The 15064-nt window shown below is 34.8% G+C and overlaps 1 protein-coding gene across 1 annotated transcript in view; it reads right to left on the reverse strand.

Annotated features, from left to right (window-relative positions):
• ATF7IP (activating transcription factor 7 interacting protein) overlaps positions 1-14195 on the reverse strand; it is a 58103-nt gene extending 43908 nt beyond the window's left edge. Inside the window, exons 1-4 of the mRNA XM_068971358.1 lie at positions 12713-14195; positions 4187-4270; positions 2658-2803; positions 1117-1254 (exon numbers count right to left, since the gene is read on the reverse strand). Coding sequence (XP_068827459.1) covers positions 1117-1254; positions 2658-2803; positions 4187-4270; positions 12713-14192 — 1848 coding nt within the window. The 5' untranslated portion in view covers positions 14193-14195. The remainder of the gene's footprint in view (positions 1-1116; positions 1255-2657; positions 2804-4186; positions 4271-12712) is intronic.
• Between the last annotated feature and the right edge of the window lie 869 nt (positions 14196-15064).

The following is a 15064-nucleotide window of genomic DNA, read 5'->3' on the forward strand; positions in this document are numbered from 1 at the left end:
TAACCAGAAGCTGAATATAGATATATTTAATAAAAAATTAAAAGTAGCAATCATTCATAAACACAGACCAACAAACTAATGTCTTTAAAAATACAATTCATTGGAGGAAATAGATTAATATAAAAAGAATCACAGCAAACATTATTTAGTACTTAACAGCATTTAGATGATGCCAGCCTCTCTTCACTGACTGAAGAAACACTGAAGATGCACTACTAAGATGATTTCTGAGGCTTGGCATGGGTTGATACATATCTCAAAAGTATGTTGAAGTCTGAACCCCAAGTATCAGAACACAAGCTTATCTGGAAATAGGTAACTGTAGAGGTAATTACAGTTGACCCTTGAACAACATGGAGTTGAACCGCATGGGTCCAATTATACATGGAAATTTTTTTTCAATAAATATACTATTCATATTTTCATTCTACAGATCTTTACATTGAGTGAGAGTCTGTGTTCAATTAGAGATCACCATAACTGAAATCAAAGGAACTAGGGTTTGAGTTCTGATTCTATCTGAACTGTTCACTGAGGTGGGTGAGTCATTTATGAATTTCTTCATTTTCTGAGGCAGGTAGCAGTACATAGATTTTCAACTGCAGGCAGTGGGGACAGCACCTCTAACCCTTACACTGTCCAAAAGTCAACTATAGCTAAGATGAGGTCATACTAGAATAGTGTGGGTCCTCATCCAGAGTGACTAGTATCCCTAGAAAAGGGGGGAATTTGGAAGCAGACACACATACAGACACAGCACTATGTGAAGATGGAGCCAGAAATCACAATGATACTTCCACAAGACAAGAAATGCCCAAGACTGTCAGTAAACCGTAGGAAGCTAGAGGAGACAAATGGAACAATTCTTTCTTACAGCCTGGAGGCAGCTTGACCTTGGGCTTTTAGCCTCCAAAACTATGACACACTACATTTCTGTTTTGGAAGTCACCCAGTTGATGGTATTTTTTTTAATGGCAGCCTGAGCAAACTAATAGAGATTCCTTTTATTCCTAATACTTAGAAGTTAAATATACTTTACTGTCAACTTGGAAAACATATACCAGAAAGTGAGTTATGAAAATGATGACACGTGGATATGCAATTTACTGTACAAACCTGTAGTTCAGCAAGAACTGTTTTATGCCTCTTGTTACACTCAATCTTTTCCACTCGTGTTTTCAATTCTGCCAATGTCTTATCAAATACAGCACACTGCAGTGCACACAATTTTTCTTCCAGTAACCACTGTACAACCTAAAAATATATATTTCTTTGTTACAAAAAAGGAATTTCAAGCAAGCAGCAAACAGTAAATATTCTGAAGTACTAATAAGACAGTACTAATACATTAGCTAGTTTGTTTAAAAAAAATACTGGCATCCATAACACAATGATATCTGTTGAAATCCTCTACTTCTGCCTATATATAATATCTACTATAACAGAATAAAATGTACTAAAAATAGAAAATTTCCAGAGGGTGAAATTTTTAAAACAATTTGAAATTGAAGTTTTAATGTTTTCCTCCCATACCCTCTATTGTGATTTAGGAAACAAGGTGAAGGACCAGATTTTAATATTTTCTAATGTTATAGATGATATTTTTAGCAGACACTAAGAATCTCACTGCACTATGAAATTTACTCACAGTTTTTATATTTATCTCATTATGGACCCATAGAGAGGACACATGTTGTGTATCCATGGACCACACTCAAGTAACACTTTCCTAGAGGAGTAAACCCTCAGTATACACAGATGTTTTCAAAATCCTTTCACATAGCTATCTTCATACTTCTAATAGCTCTAAAAGAAAGACTAAACTGGCATTATTATCACCATATGATAAAAAGATCCTAGAGAAAAAAAGCCACTTTTTTACTGTCTCTCTGTTCCTTTCTCTAATGGGGATATTTACACTTTGAGTAGAAGAACATGGCCTAGGTTATTTATAATTTCACCATTAAATCTGTAAAATTTGAAAAATTAATTTCACCCACGTCTCCTATTCTTCTCTTAAAAAAAGATTTGTCAACATTTATGAACACATTTTGAAAATTTCTATCTCTAGTCTAATACATATAGTGAGAAGTTTCCAATGCCTGTACTTTAAATATTCCTTTTCCCTAGTCCTTCCAGAGCCTTGTTTATACCATTTTTAAATACTAAGCCTAAAATACATAACAAAGAGCTTAGAACACAGGGACTTATAGTCATGAAACCAGCTTACGAAAAAAATTATAAAAGCTAAAATTGTTAACATATGAGACTCTAATGTTCCTACTAGAATGGAGTGTAGAAGGAAAAAAAAGCTGAAAACTGATGCTCAGTTTTGTATAAAGCAAATAAGAAGTCATGATTTCTCTCTCATTTTGATGATTATCATATCTTTAGAAAAACAAAAACAATTTAGCTTCAAAAGAGTCACAAGGAATTTTAGAATTAAATTAAGGGTAATAAGCCCAGTTCAGTTCAGTTCAATCACTTAGTCATGTCCGACTCTTTGCGACCCCATGAATCGCAGCACGCTTCAAGTTCTTTGTTTCTATGAGAAATCTGAATATGTCAATAAAATACAGAGTAAAGTCAAAAACCTAGAAGAATAAAGATGGTGGTGCCTTTTATTTAATATGATTTTAACTTATAATCTCTAACACCTTTTGTAGCTTCTGGTTTATATCTTCTTTGGCTGTAATCTTTACTTGAAATTCTGCCTCATATTCCTCTTCCAAATATCGACGGCGTTTGGACTGTATATTGTCCATGTCCTCTGACTTAGAACGTTTTCTTCTAAAGAATTCACCTAAGAAGAAAAAGTAGATGTTTTTATTAAACACCGTCAGATGCTTTTATTATAGATAGACTTTAATGTTTATTTTCTACCCTCAGGAAAATATTATTTCTATCTACAAAACAGGATTCTCAATCATTTGCTTTTGTGATCAGAAAAGTTAGTAGATAGCTTTTAGCTTTAAACTTGAAATGATTTTCAATATGCTAACTTCCTAATGGCTAGAACTTCCTAATGGCTAAATAAGCAAATGGACGAACAACATGAACAAAGAACATTCTTTCCTCAAAATCTTCCCATTAAGATGGAAGATGAACTAACAATATGAGATCATCTTAAATTCATTCCTTTTAATAAATTCTATATACAATATGAATTCTGACAAACTAGAGCATTCATTCACAAGTCACAGATTTCTCAGTATGCATTCTCACATCGCATACTTCTACAACTGTGCATAGCTTTAATTACTTAATTCTTTCCCCTCAGTAAAATTTTTTCCTCACTAAATTTAGGAAAAATTCTTCCTTAATCATTAGCCTTAGGAAAATAACATATCAACAGTTATTCTTAACATATCTTAAGAAATTGCAAATATATATTGATAAAAATAATAAAATTAATGTTATTAGGAGTAATTTGGTAAATAATAAATATTCAAAGACCTTCACTTAGAAATTTGCTTTAAATACTGACAACACTCATGAGATCATAAGCAAGTTTTATCTAGTTTCTTTTTGAATATGTAAGAAGGAAAATATTAAAATCTCCACACTTATTAAAGAAAAATGGCTGTATGTGACCATACATCTTCCTCTCTACCTCACCCTATGTCCATGTCTACATGCCTGATTTAGAGTCCAATTCTATTCCACAACTTGTCTTGTATTATAACTTACACAGGCACAGATGGAGAGCAGTAAGACAGAGAGTTACAGAATACCAATTTCTTGACTTCTGGTCCAGTGATCTTTCCATAAACCTAATGACATTCAGTAAACACTGTTTTCCCCTTCCCACAAAGCTTAAGAACTTTAAATAAACTGAGATACATACTTTCATTTGCCATATCACCTCAGACAAAATTCCTATGGGCCCATGACCTAAAAGAAAATCTAAAACAACTTCTCTCAAGATATTCAGATAGTACCTTACTAAATAGTAAGCTTAAATCTTTCTTATGGAACAATGGAAAGAATAAGCAAAACAATAAAGCACATGAAATAATTAACACCTTCAAAGATAGTTGAGTTAACCATCAACAAAATGATTTTACTATGGCTTACTTAAACTGAAAAATCTGACAATCATTTCATGAACAGAAGAGTATTTTATACAGCCTTAAAAGCAGAAACAATTTTTAAAACAATTTCAGGTTTGCTTGTACATGCTTACTTTTCTCAGAAGGTCTTTCATCTTCACGTATTACTTGCTCTTCCTCCTCAGGTTTGCTGTCCTTTTCATTGCTTTCTATTTGTTCTGTAACAAAAATAGAAAAGGAAAATTTCTTCCAATATAATTTATCAATAGTTCATAATTATTTACATTTTTGGTATAATTATCCAGCTAATGATATTTTATGAATCAGTCTCAAAATGTAAAATATTGGAAATAAAAAAAGGAGCATGAACTGGTGGAAATCAATGAACAAGTCTAGCTTTAAATGTTCTTGCAAGTATATAATAAACTCTTCACATGGAAAAAAAAATATTTATTTTAAAACAAAATATCTTAATACTTTACCATCATCAATAGATGTGAAAACAACTACTATAGTGCATTTAGACTCCTTTATATTCAGTTATTAAAACTAAAACATTAGTTGTGACTAATTACAAAAAAATACAAAAAAAAGTTACAAATTACTGACAAACTCCAAACACCTTATATTTTTGACAAGATAGGCTGAATCACTATTTTAATGGTTACGGATAGGTGAAGTCTATCCTAAAGATATCTTTTATCCTATAGATTAAAAAAAAGTTTTACTGAAAAGTATTAGCTACTTCAATACCAGTGCCAACAACTAAATTAGCTAGGTGCTTGACATACATTACTTCTTATCCTCCAAATAATCCTACACTATAAACAGTATTCGGAGAAGGCAATAACAGCCCACTCCAGTATTCTTGCCTGGAGAATCTCATGGACAGAAGAGCCTGGCTGACTTCACAAAGAATAGAACATGACTGAAGTGATGTAGCACAAGTAATTTTCACAAGAGGCATATAAAAGCTAACAATTAAAGAATGCGACCAAAAAATATTTATAAAGATATCTATATAACTGCAATGTTAAAACAAAGAAAATTCCAGAGGCACCAGAAATGGCCTTTGGTCAATCAATTTATAGCTCAACTAATTTAAACATTTAGGGGAGAAGAACTAATCACTAATATACCTGGGTTCTATTTTTCTCCCTTATATCCTTTAGCGTCAATATAACATGCCATATTTCATCATATACTGCAACCAAAATTAAATAAGCAATGATGTGCATATAGCACTATATAAAGATTCTGATAAAGCATTTCTGCTTCCAACACCAGGATTTTAGTTTCAACAGCCCTGAGTAGTGTGTGTATGTGTGTTAGTCGCTCAGTTGTGTCCAACTTGTGATCCCATGGACTGACTATAGTCCACCAGGCTCCTTTGTCCGTGGAATTCTCCAGGCAAGAATACTAAGTAGAAGCTGAGGTTAAAAAAAAAAAACAAAAAGAATTTTTAGGTGAAAACAGGCAAAGATGAGGATCATTGATGAAACTATTACAATATTTTTCACACTAAGATATTAAAACAATAAATCTGTAAAATGTGACAGTGGTAAAACAAGAATGTTAACACAATACATACAAAGATTACTGAGACTATTTTTAAACTTTAACATGAGTATTAGAAAATTAACTTCCCATTTACCACCCTATGCTCATGAGAAATGTTTTTAAGATTTCACCCCTGAACCTCAGTTCAATGAAATGAAAGTTTTGTTTTGCTCCCTTGTAGACTGCACACTCATTACAAAGCATTTACTATATTTACTTTTCCAAGTTTTCCTGTCTTTAATACTAAGGGTGGTGACTCCCATAGTTTCCTAGTTTCCAGAGTAACTGGGTTGCTTAAGATTAAGATTTACCTAGTCTTTATTCAGCAAATCATCATACCACCAAAGGACAAAATTAGCCTTGTAACTTCAATCGGTCAGAAAACAGCAGAGTAAACTGGCCTGGTTTGGTCTGCCTCTCTTATGTGTATGTTACTCTCCCTCTTCTCTGAGAGAGATGTCAAGCTGAGCTTGCAATTCCTTCATTTTATTCAAAAAACTCCTCTTATCATCCAATTCCCATTTTCCAGATATGTTTAGAAGTTGTGACTATATTCTCACTACTTAAACACTTATTAGGACTTAAACATAGACAAAGATAATTAAAATTTAGGCTCGCATTTGACTTAATAAAGAATTTTGGATTAAAAAAATGGTATTAACAGTATCTACAGAAAGGAGTAAGGCCCTATCTTTCTTTTGGAGTTATAGTTTATTATAAAGTATGTTCGGTTGAACGCTCACAGGCACCTTATTGACACTCTGAAGTCAATGAATTTGGAAAAGGCAATAACCCACGGAGAAAAAACTATACTGTTATGAACTTGAGGGCTCTCAGGGGACGGGCTTTTCGGTATTATCCAGTAGCAGAGCCACTAGCCACACGTGGCTACTGAGCACTTCAAATGTGGCAAGTCCAAACTGAGACTGCAGGAGTAAAACACAAACTGGATTTTGAGGACTTTGTAAGAAAATGAAGAATACCTTATTTTAAAATGTTGATTACATGTTGTGAAAGTCACTCAGTTGTGTCTGACTCCTTTAATTTTTTTGTTGTTATTGTTCACAAAGCCTATATAGAATCTAAGTGAGCTTGCATCAACTCAGAATAATAATCAAAAGCCTATGTACACAGACAGGTTTATATATAACTTAGAGTAGTTTCTGGGATTCCTAAAACTTATCCAAATACTTAGGTTAAGATTGTTTTTGTTTTTTAGAAGCTGTCCTCATCCACAATTTCTGCTGTAATCTCTCCCATCTTGAGTACAGCCTCATATATTGACATGCTTTCATATGCATTTCTATCTGTGGTATTCTTTTCTTTCAACCACATGAGACAGTAAATTCCCTAAGAGCAGGTACCAAAACTTGTAATTTTGGTAATCCTAAAAACCTTGGGAAAGAGCTGAGACAAATCTTTCTGATGACAGTTGTCTTTAATATAATTCCATTAAATTATGGTAGAAAACTGTGTTGTAGAGGATAAGAAGACACAATTTATATCAGGGGTTACTTCCCCATTTTTAGAATTACATGGAATAGAACTTTATTCCAAAAAAAATATGGAGAAAACCATTGCCCTGGGTCAGACTTGACAAACATTTTCTGTAAATGGTCAAAACATAAGTATTTTCAATCTTGTGGGCTCTATGGTCTCTGATACAACTGGTCGGTTCTGTACTTACCATGGGAACTACTGATAAAAAAATATGTAGCACATAAACAAATAGATGTGGCTATGTTCCAACAGAACTTTATTAACCAAAACAGTTAGGGCTTATCAGTCATAGTCTGACAACTCCCCACCTTAGATTAATGGCTCTATGAGAAACACTTAAAACAAAAAGTTCCTACAGACTAACTACAGACAATATAATACATACACACACAAAAAATTGGGCAAAGAAGATAAAACAAGCAATTTATAGATACTAGGAACATAAATCGGAGAAGGCGATGGCACCCCACTCCAGTACTCTTGCCTGGAAAACCCCATGGATGGAGGAGCCTGGTGGGCTGCAGTCCATGGGGTCGCTATGAGTTGGACACGACTGAGCAACTTCACTTTCACTTTTCACCTTCATGCACTGGAGAAGGAATGGCAACCCACTCCAGTGTTCTTGCCTGGAGAATCCCAGGGACAGGGGAGCCTGGTGGGCTGCCGTCTATGGGGTCGCACAGAGTCAGACATGACTGAAGTGACTTAGCAGCAGCAGCAGCAGGAACATAAATAGCCAATGTAAATGTCAATCTCACAAGACATATTAAATGTCAGAAAAATGTGGTATTACTGGTAAAATATCTTTTCCAGAACATTTTTAAAGGCTTCATTTAACTAATACAAATTTCCAAATAATGTATCTTCCACAGTAAGTTTTTGTGCTCCCTTTTAAAGCAAAACTGGGGGGCAAAGTTACATTTTATTATCTTCAATTCTTCCATTCTCTCTGAAATTCAACTTCAAATAGGCTTTCAACTCCACTGCCCCTTGTCAAGGTGACAGATGATCTCCAGGTCATTAAATATTTCTCTTCCACCTTAACTAAACAAACAGCAGCATTTGATACATACATAGAGCTAGTTCTTCCTTCCTTCTCAGAACATTCTTTACTTGACTTTCTAAGACAACAAAATCTCCTAATTTTCTTTCTAGCTGAAGCTCTTTCTTGGTACTCTTTGCTGGTTCTTTCTCATCTCCCCAGTCTCTAATCACTGGACTACAAAGAGCTCAGTTCTTGGACCTCCTCTCACTCACTTATACTCACTCTGAGGTGATTTCAGCTCTCACTGGACATCAACTAATGTCTATATGGTCATATAGACATTATCTATGTGTGCATGCTTAGTCATGTCCAAATCTCTGAGAACTCAAAAAGTGCAGTCTGCCATGCTCCTTTGTCCATGGAATTTTCCAATCAAGAATACTGGAGTGGGATGCCATTTCCTACTCCAGCCATATGGTAATGTATCTACTCCTAATTATTCCTAGACAGTCCAAGCCTCTGCCCTAACATGGGCAATAACAGCCATTTAAATCTGACCTTCCTTTCACATTTCCCTTTCCAAAACTTGTTTTATCTTTGATCTTCCTCAACTTCTTGATAAAAAAAAAGCTGCAACTTCCACACCAATGTATAGGAATATGAGGTTCCATAAAGAAAATCCGAATAGGTATGAATATTAATGGGCTGAGATAATAAAGAATTTTAGCTGAACACAGTAAACAGTGAAAACAAATTAACAATAATTTTAACTGCCTAAACCACGGCAATTCTATCACTTTCCCTAAAGCAAAATTAGAAATCTTAAATTCTATTCCCATGCAATTATCCTGATTAGCATTTATGATCACTTAATTTATCTTATAAATAAATTAGGATGAGATTAATTTATAAATAAATTAACTGAAGATGAGATGGTGGATGGCATCACCAACTCGATGGACATGAGTTTGAGTAAGCTCCGGGAGTTGGTGATGGACAGGGAAGCCTGGCGTGCTGCAGTCCATAGGGTTGCAAAGAGTCGGACATGACTGTGTGACTGAACCGAACTGAATTTATCTTAAGGATTCAGTAAAAAGGGAAAAATAAATCAATCAGATATTTTTAAAACGTGAAATAATATCTGGAAGGAAATTATGTCAGAACTTAGTATAAAATCTTATTTACTCTAAAACAGATTATTCTCCTCAAAAATATTAAGAAATAACAATGTTTAAAGAATTTTAAAAAGCCAAGTAGTCAGAAGAGCTCTCCCTTTCATTTCTCCATAAGAAACAGAATGATAAAGGCAAAAACGGAGGAAAAATTTGAGAATGCAGTAGCTTGAAAGCTAAGGAGAATCTCAAGAGGGAGGGACTGTTATTAAGAGATCATTTAAGTATGAGAAATAAAATTTTAAAAAAGGATGCCCCTGGATTCAACAATAGGAGCATCAACATCACTCCACTGAGAAAAATTAAGTAGGAGGCTGCTGCTGCTAAGTCATTTCAGTCATGTCCGACTCTGTGCAACATGGAAATCACAATTCAACTAAGTTAGAGAGTAAATAGGAAGAGATGAAACTGTGCTAGCTTTGTTAACGTAACCTGAAGAGTGGCACTGAAGGACAGGAAAGATGGAACAGTAGCTCGAGGAGAGTATAGTATGGAAAATACATGAAAGGTACAACTAATCTGTATACCTCCTCTAGTGTTGCTGTAATGTTCCCACAGAGAAACCTTTCTTTTCCTAGTCTTTTTACACAGACTGTGATTTTAAACATTTAGTGAGTATCAGTTATTATACAGTAGGAATAGCTGCAATCACTTGTTAGGTTTTTCTATCTTGTAAACCTGAAATAGCTTTTCTATTTGCTTTCTGATATCATTCATTATTTTTTATTGATGCTAATATACATCACAACTGCTACATTTAAAACAAATTTGCTAAAGAAGTGTCTGAAATAATAAGAGTTTTATGTTTTCCTACTAGTACAGTCATAAGCATTAGTACTTAGAGGGAAAAGCCAGATTTATAATTCTGTGTTCTGAAAATACTAAAAAGTAGTCAAGAATAAAGAATCTGAAGAAAGTAATACCTCGACAGATGAACAGCAACAAATATGACATGAAACAGATTCTACCACCACATAAAAAGAACAAAGAACAGATAAGAAACTATACTTTAATCTACAATAACAAAATTTCCTTTGGTTCTGGGGACAGAAAATAAAAGTTCAGTTACTAGCTAAGAAATTAAATCTATTACTAAACTTACTCTGTTAACAGCATACAACCAAATAAAAGTCTAAAAGTAAGTAACCAAAAATAAACCCAACTCTGAATTTTCAAAGTATGCAATAGGGGTAGCTTAATATTCATCTTGCTGCATTTAACAGCACTGCGTGGGAGGGATAGTCTCCAATAGCCTAGATTCTGGAATAAAGGTAAAACGTATAAACCCATTAAAGCTTCAATTTGCTCTTTCTTATATTCACTAACAAAAGGTATTTTTAATACTACTCTCTCTATACTAACTGAGAAATGAGTGAAGTTCACCCTAAACACTGTTACTTATTATCTTTCCAAAATGTAAATTTGATCATGTTATTCTCCTCTCCTTGAACTCATTCAATGGTTCCCCAGTGCTAGTATGTTTCGGCATTATATGCAAGGTCCTCCATGACACACTTTTCTTTATATTACTTAAAATATTCTTATATTTCTTATATTATGAATTACTTAATTCCACAAACATTTACTGAGCACTACCTGTGACCCAAGCATTATTTTGGCCTGATTATGATGGCTCAGAGCAGAAGTGATAGCAGTGAAGATGATGCGAAGAGACTACATTCTAGACCTATTGTGCAGGCAGCAACAACAGGATTTCCTGACAGACTGGGTATGGAACATGAACCAAACAAAAAAAGAATCGTTCCAAGATCTTTGACCTGAGCAAGTAGGATGGAGTTGCAATTAAGAGGGATTATCTTCATTAAAACTCTATGTTACACAGATAGTGAAAGGAAAGTGCTTCCCTGAATACATCTATATCTCATAAAGTTACTCTCCTCTAAACTCCCAGCCTACCAATTTAACATTATTACTGTATTCACAACCTTGTATTTAATGGCCTGTGGTTTAATTCTTGTCAGAATCCTCAGGGCAAGTAATAAATTTTACCTTTAAATCACCAAGCCAAGAAGAACCTGGCCTTTCTATATATACATGTTTAATAAATGAATGAATGCTCTTTGGAAATAAAGTCACCTTTAATAAGGGGAAAGTTTCTATCTTCAAAAGAAATGTACGTATGATATACTGGAGTGGGGTGGGGGAATCCTGTGTCTTGCCTTTTTTTTTTCCTTCAAACAAACTAAAACCAAATGCTGTGTTTCTTGTTACAAGGTCACTCCACTCACAGGGCTCTAAGGCTAACAGAATGTGACATAATGGAAACATAAAGGTACTCATGCCAGTCTGAAAGCAACTGAGAAAGTTTCACATGGGAATGATGCTTGAGTTTGACCATGAAAACAAAGTAGGATTTTCTCATTCTCCCTTTTTCTCTAGCAATAACAAGACAAGCATTGACCAAATCATGAAGTTTATACAGTTTTTATACAAGGAGTCTGAAATAATCCTAAAAGTAATAGGGATCTAACCAAAGAGAGGAACATAATCAAATTATAGAGATTTAAGTTAATAAGAGATCATTTAGAAAATGAATCAAACATTAGGTAGAATCTAGAATGCTTAGGAAGCAAATGGATAGTCTTTATCAAACATATAATTATGCCTCCAGGTTTCTGAATTCCAGCAATGATGGTATCATTCCCTGGACAAAGAATATTAAAAAAATCAGATATCAATTGGAAAATTATAAAATGGAATTTGTCACACTTGAAAAAAATAAATTAAACAGTAGGCCTTTATAACAGATTCAAAATTATTCAGTTGGTAAATGATAGCAAGAACAACTTTTAGAATTTTGATTAATTATGTACTGGAAATTGTTATATCACAGTGTTATATTGGTCCATCTTGTCTCTATTTCCAGTCTACAAGATTCTTATGAGCAAGTGTAATATTTTCTACGTTTTTTATCTCCCTTCTCAGAACTTTACATAATGCTGCTCTCAGAGTGCATCTTTGTTAATTCTGAATTCTGTGAAGCTAAGAACCTGTCAAGTTTAGAGAGTATTCTGCTGCTGCTGCTGCTAAGTCGCTTCAGTCGTGTCCGACTCTGTGCGACCCCTTAGACGGCAGCCCACGAGGCTCCCCCGTCCCTGGGATTCTCCAGGCAAGAACACTGGAGTGGGTTGCCATTTCCTTCTCCAATGCATCAAAGTGAAAATTCAAAGTGAAGTTGCTCAGTCGTGTTCAACTCTTAGCGACCCCATGGACTGCAGCCTTCCAGGCTCCTCCATCCATGGGGTTTTCCAGGCAAGAGTACTGGAGTGGGATGCCACTGCCTTCTCCGAAGAGCATATTCTAGTCACCACCATTCTCAACTTCCTCCGTAACTAAAAGAAACTTAAAACTTTATGAGAATGTTTAACTAACCAGTTTATTAAAGCTAATCAAAATCTTTAAAAGATAAATAATAGGCTAACCTGGAGAGCATGTCTCATTTTGTGATATAACTTCAGACTCATCCTTTTCACCCGAGATATCCTCTTCATCAGAGAGGACCAAGAAGGCTTCTTTTGGCAAGCTCTCACTACTTTCTTGTTTAGATGGTGAACCAAAAGAACCTTCCATCTTTTCTTCCAAATCTGGATTTGACTCATCAATTGGAAGGAGAGAAGCTTTAGAAAAGCAAGTGAGTTCATCTTCAGCAGGTGCAAGCTTTTCCAAAATAGGAATGATTTCATCTGTCTCCATAGAATCTGTATTTTCTACGATATTCTCATTTTTGTCATCTTTTATAACATCTTCACTAATGGTTTCCATAAGGTCTGCAGAATTTTCTTCTTCATTCTTTTCACTGTGGTCAATCTCCACACTGCTAGATATAGCTTCCTCTCCAAGGGCAGATTCTGTGATTGTATCTTCTTCTAACTTCTTTTCAGGAGACAGATCTGAACAAATAATTGTATCATCTGTTTCAAGAGCTTCCGCATCAGCATCACTATTACTATCAGCTTTATTTTTCTCATCAAATGAGAAAACTTGATCTAACTTTTCATTGTCTCTATTTTGTTGAAGAAAATCATCACCTTTATTGCTATTGGGCTCTGTACTATCAGTTTCAGGAACTGGTTCACAGGCTGGTACCGAACTTGGGTCATAGGTGGAGTCAAAGGCTGTCTCAGAAGTTGGTTCATCAGAGACTGGATTACCAGAGGCTGAATCACCAAAAGCTGGATCACTAGAAGTCAGATCACCAGAGCCTGGATCATCAGAGGCCAGTGATTCAGAGGCAAGATCATGAGAGGCTGGATCATCACACGCTGAATCATTGGAGACTGGTTCAGTGGAGACTGACTCACCAGGGACTGGCTCACTGGAGACCAGTTCATTAGAAACTGGCTCACTGGAGACCAGTTCACTGGAGGCTGTTTCACCAGAGGCAAGATCTCCAGAGATAGGGTCACCAGAAGCAGGATCACCAGAGGTTAATGTTTCAGAGGCCAGGTCTCCAGAGACAGAATCTCCAGACCCCAGACCTCCAGTAGCCAGATCAGAAGCTGGATCACCAGAAGATGGTTCAGCAGTCAGTTTAGAGGCTAGATCTGGACTTACATTATTGGCAGACAAAGGTTCACACTTTACGTCATCATCCTGCTTGCTTTTTACATGAACATTTAAGGTACAGGGTGTTTCTTTCCATTCTGCTTTACTTTTTTCAGGGTCAAAACAAAGATCCTCAATGCCATTCACCTCTTCCTTGTCATTAAGATAGTCCATATTTTCCAAAGGTGAGGTTGGGTCCAAATCTCCATTTTCATGGTTGCCATTTAACAGCTTGACATCAGTTTTCAATAGTTCTTCCTTGACCTTGTACACTGCTTCAAGTTGCTGACGATCACTCACTCTCATTGTTTTTCGAGCCTTAAAGACTTTTTTTTGAGGTTCTTCTATACTATCCATTTTGAATCTTTAAAAAAAGAAAAAAAAAAAGAGTTTAACAATTGAAACCAAAGCCACCTAAATATACTTAATGCAAACTGATCTTAGAAGCAAGCACCACTTTATGTAATTTTAAAGTAATTATAGAAAGCATACTTATTTATGCTAATTATAATACTGTGTATTAATTTTTATATTTATTGAATTTATATAACATAAAATTGATAATAGGTACAGTTCATAAGAGATCAATTACCAGGAAATGTTAGGGGGAAAGTGACTAATTTCTAGTTTTCATTCTCAGTAAGCTAATGGATTCACAGAGTATGGAGGAGAGAGTGTTAAAAAAGTACATGAAGTAAAAAGTAGTTGTCATAGGAATAATAAGAGAATGAAAGCAGGAGAAGAATGGGGGAGAGGTATAGAGGTAGGGGAAAAAAGAAAGGAGAATTAAGGAACATAAAAAAATATTACATTTGCAACCAGAAATATCTAAATAACTATTAACATATTAATAACAGATTACTATCTAGAAAGTGAAAAGACAACTCACAATAGAAGTAAATACAGTTAACCCTTGCACAAATGTGGTCTGAACTTTAGGGGTCCTCTTAAACTTGGAATTTTTTTTGATAAATACATACTACACTACTACCTGACCCACTGTTGGTTGAATCTGCAGGTACAAAGGGCTAACTATAAAGTTACATGAGGGTTTTCAACTGTACAGGGGTTCAGCACCCCTAGTCCCTACATTTTTCAAGGGTCAACTGTATTTGCAAATCATATATTTGCAAATAATATATCTGATAAGAGACTTACATCTGGAAAATGTAAAATACTATTGCAATCAACAACAACAACAACAAAACTTAAAAATGGGCAACAAAATT

This window comes from Capricornis sumatraensis, chromosome 4, assembly GCF_032405125.1.
Source record: "Capricornis sumatraensis isolate serow.1 chromosome 4, serow.2, whole genome shotgun sequence".
Lineage (NCBI taxonomy): Eukaryota > Metazoa > Chordata > Mammalia > Artiodactyla > Bovidae > Capricornis > Capricornis sumatraensis.